Source organism: Pteropus vampyrus, unplaced genomic scaffold (genome assembly GCF_000151845.1).
Source record: "Pteropus vampyrus isolate Shadow unplaced genomic scaffold, Pvam_2.0 Scaffold212, whole genome shotgun sequence".
Taxonomy (NCBI): domain Eukaryota; kingdom Metazoa; phylum Chordata; class Mammalia; order Chiroptera; family Pteropodidae; genus Pteropus; species Pteropus vampyrus.
In genome coordinates, this window is record NW_011888993.1 from 61,770 (window position 1) to 64,520 (window position 2,751).

General features: G+C 62.3%; 1 protein-coding gene across 1 annotated transcript in view; it reads right to left on the reverse strand.

The window, feature by feature from the left end:
• The window catches only part of ATP8B3 (ATPase phospholipid transporting 8B3), a 21,419-nt gene extending 18,878 nt beyond the window's left edge, over positions 1-2,541 (reverse strand). Inside the window, exons 1-4 of the mRNA XM_023538104.1 lie at positions 2,453-2,541; positions 1,687-1,745; positions 1,138-1,229; positions 612-725 (exon numbers count right to left, since the gene is read on the reverse strand). Of these exons, the coding sequence (XP_023393872.1) occupies positions 612-725; positions 1,138-1,229; positions 1,687-1,745; positions 2,453-2,541 (354 nt within the window). The remainder of the gene's footprint in view (positions 1-611; positions 726-1,137; positions 1,230-1,686; positions 1,746-2,452) is intronic.
• Between the last annotated feature and the right edge of the window lie 210 nt (positions 2,542-2,751).

Sequence of the window (2,751 nt, forward strand, 5' to 3'; positions counted from 1 at the left end):
GGGACAACGGCCCCTCTAGGTCCTCTCCCTCGCGAACGGGTCTTCCGCCCATGCCCAGCCCCTGTGGCACCTCCTCCAGGAAGCCCTACCCACCCCACGCTTGTTCCCCCCTCAGAGCCTGGCTTTACTGTCCCCTCCCAGGAACCCTGTTCCTCCCTGTCGCCCTTCAGGCCCGAGCTCCAAGTGAACCCCAGACCATCACCGGACCCCACCATGTGGTCTAATGACAGTGGGCATCGGGGCCACTGCCGGGTCCCGTGTCCAGCACGCAGTAGGTGCTCGATGTTTATTGGATGAATGTATGAAAGCAGAGGGGGTCGCGTTGCTGAGGCCGCTCCTCTTGGGGAGGGACGCGTCCTCCTCAGACCTGGGGGAGCCACCCACGCACCTTCATCATATAACATATATTGAGCACCCCCTGTGTGCCAGGTCTCGGGCTGGGCAGTGGGGACACAGCCATGAGAAGCTGGACACTGACCCCCAACCGGACACAAACACACGCTTAAATGTTTGTGTATCTACAGAGGGCTTCCTAGAGGCGACTCCAGCGGGCCAAAGGAGTGGTGTGTGCGCAAGCGCTGACCCCTGAGGCCGCCCTTGCTCCGGCCCACCTGCAGGATGATGATCAGAAGGAAGTAGAGGTTGGACATGCAGTGGAACTGCTCGTACAGGTTCAAGGGCAGGAAGGAGAAGAAGTTGTACTTGGCCGTGTGGATGATGTTGTCCTAGAAAGAGAGCCTGGGTCATGGTGCCGCCCAGGCCAGAGGTCTCCTGCCCACCCTTCCCCGCTGGGCCTTGCCATGCCCTCCGGCCACGACCAGCTTTAACCGAGCACCCGCTGAGGGCAAGGCCTTGAGCCAGCAGCAACCCAGCCCCTACTGGGTGCAGAGGCTCACCGAGCAGGGCTGTGGCCTCAGTATTCCCCAAAGTGACACACGCAAGGAGATTTTTTAGGCAGAGCCTGATGGACACGTCATACTTTGAAGGTTTCGCATTAACTTATTTTAATGGGCACTGGGGTGGGGCCGAGGAGACAGAAAACTCTCACCAAAACGACGATTTGTTCGTCCTTAAAACTGGGGGCAGGGAGGCCGGGTGGGAGGCGGGAGGAGAGGGCAGGGGGGCCGGGGTACCCACCTTGTACTTTTTCCTCCACAGACACAGGAAGATCTTCTCCTTAAACTGATCGTTGTAGGCCCGGTCGTTGGCCTTCACCTCCCAGGTGAATACTGGAGCCGAGAGAGCGGGGTGTCACTGAGGCGCGGACAAACACCACCTAACGACCCCCCAGAGAAGGGCTAATGGGCCCCTGGGGAACCCAGGCGCTGGGGACTCCAGGCTCACGGCCAGGGGTGTGGGAGCTGGTAAACAAACACCACCAGGGCCAGGCCCTAGGCTCAGAGGACCGGCCCTGGGGACCCATTCGTGCACATTCCTTCTGCTGAGGGGAGGTAAACTGAGGCCTGGGGCCCAGCCCCCAGGGGTGCGGGGCTGCATGCCCAGCCCAGGCATTTTGGGTCCGCGGCCCCCGACTCCTGAGTCCAGCATTCACTCGTGGAGTTTAGGGCTGTTCGTAAGCCAGCAGAAGCCCCACTGGGCCTGTCGATCGGGGTAGGGGTGGCCTCCCCAGCCCGCACCTTTCAGCCCCCACACACCCTGTGCCCCACGCCCAGCCTGGAATATGACCTGAGTTCTTCTCCTCCTCAAGGTTCTTGCGGCCGGCCAGGCTCCCCATGCTGGTGAGGCTATCGGGGAAGGGGCCGAGGTCACCAGGCACCTGGGTGTCTCCGGACCTTGTCCATTACTCTGCCCGCTCCAGATCGTCACCTCCCACTACATCAGCTGCCCCCTCCCCGGGCTCCAAAGGTCCAGCCACTGGCTGCATGTCTTCCCCTGGTGTCCCCACCAGTTCTGCAACAGCCCCACGTTCACCTGTCTCCCAGCCAGCAAGCCGAGGTCGCCTCTCCTTCCATTACAGCCGGTCCCCCAGGACGAAGGACTCTACCTCCACTGCTGCCCACCCCCAGGGCCCCCATCGCCCCTCCTGGGACCTCCGCACCCACCTTCTCTGGGCCTCCCTGCTGCCCTCTCCTGCCCCAGTAGCCAGATGGCACACAATGCCCACCCAGTGAGTGGCTCAATGAGTGCTTGTTGACTGACTGCGCGTTCTAGCTCTAAGCTTGCACTGGAGGGCCCAGCTGCTCTGAGAGCTCCGAGCACGGTCTCGGGGCAGTTAACAGGGATGCGGGCGGATACCAGACCTGCACAGAGCCCAGAACCTTCCCACCACTAGTTCAAGGTCACTCCTTTGATGGCCAGGAATGTGCATCTCAGCAGGGGGCCCTCCATCCATCCCCCCAGCATTCAGCACCTCGGTCCTCTCTGAGCCTTTGCCTAGGCCGCTGCCTCGGTGGGGAGCACCCTTCCCGCATCCCTGGCCAGGCCTCCTCACCCTTCCGGTCTCAGCTCAGGCTTCTCAGCCCCGCCGCGCTTGTTCAGGCGCCTCCTCTGGGCGCCCCCTCTGCCCAGGGTGTCCCCCATCTCAGGTCTCAACACCCTCTCGCCTCTGCGTCTTTCCCTGTCTGGGCTACCTGCTGAACTGGGAATCTCCCAGGACAGCGACAGCTGGCCTCTCAGTCATGGGTATCCCTCGGGGACCGTGGGGAAGGACCTGGCTCAGGGCCAGCTCTGAGTCTCCTGGAAGCCTGAGCCAAGCTGTGCGCATTCGCCACATGAGAAGTGAGGCTCAGG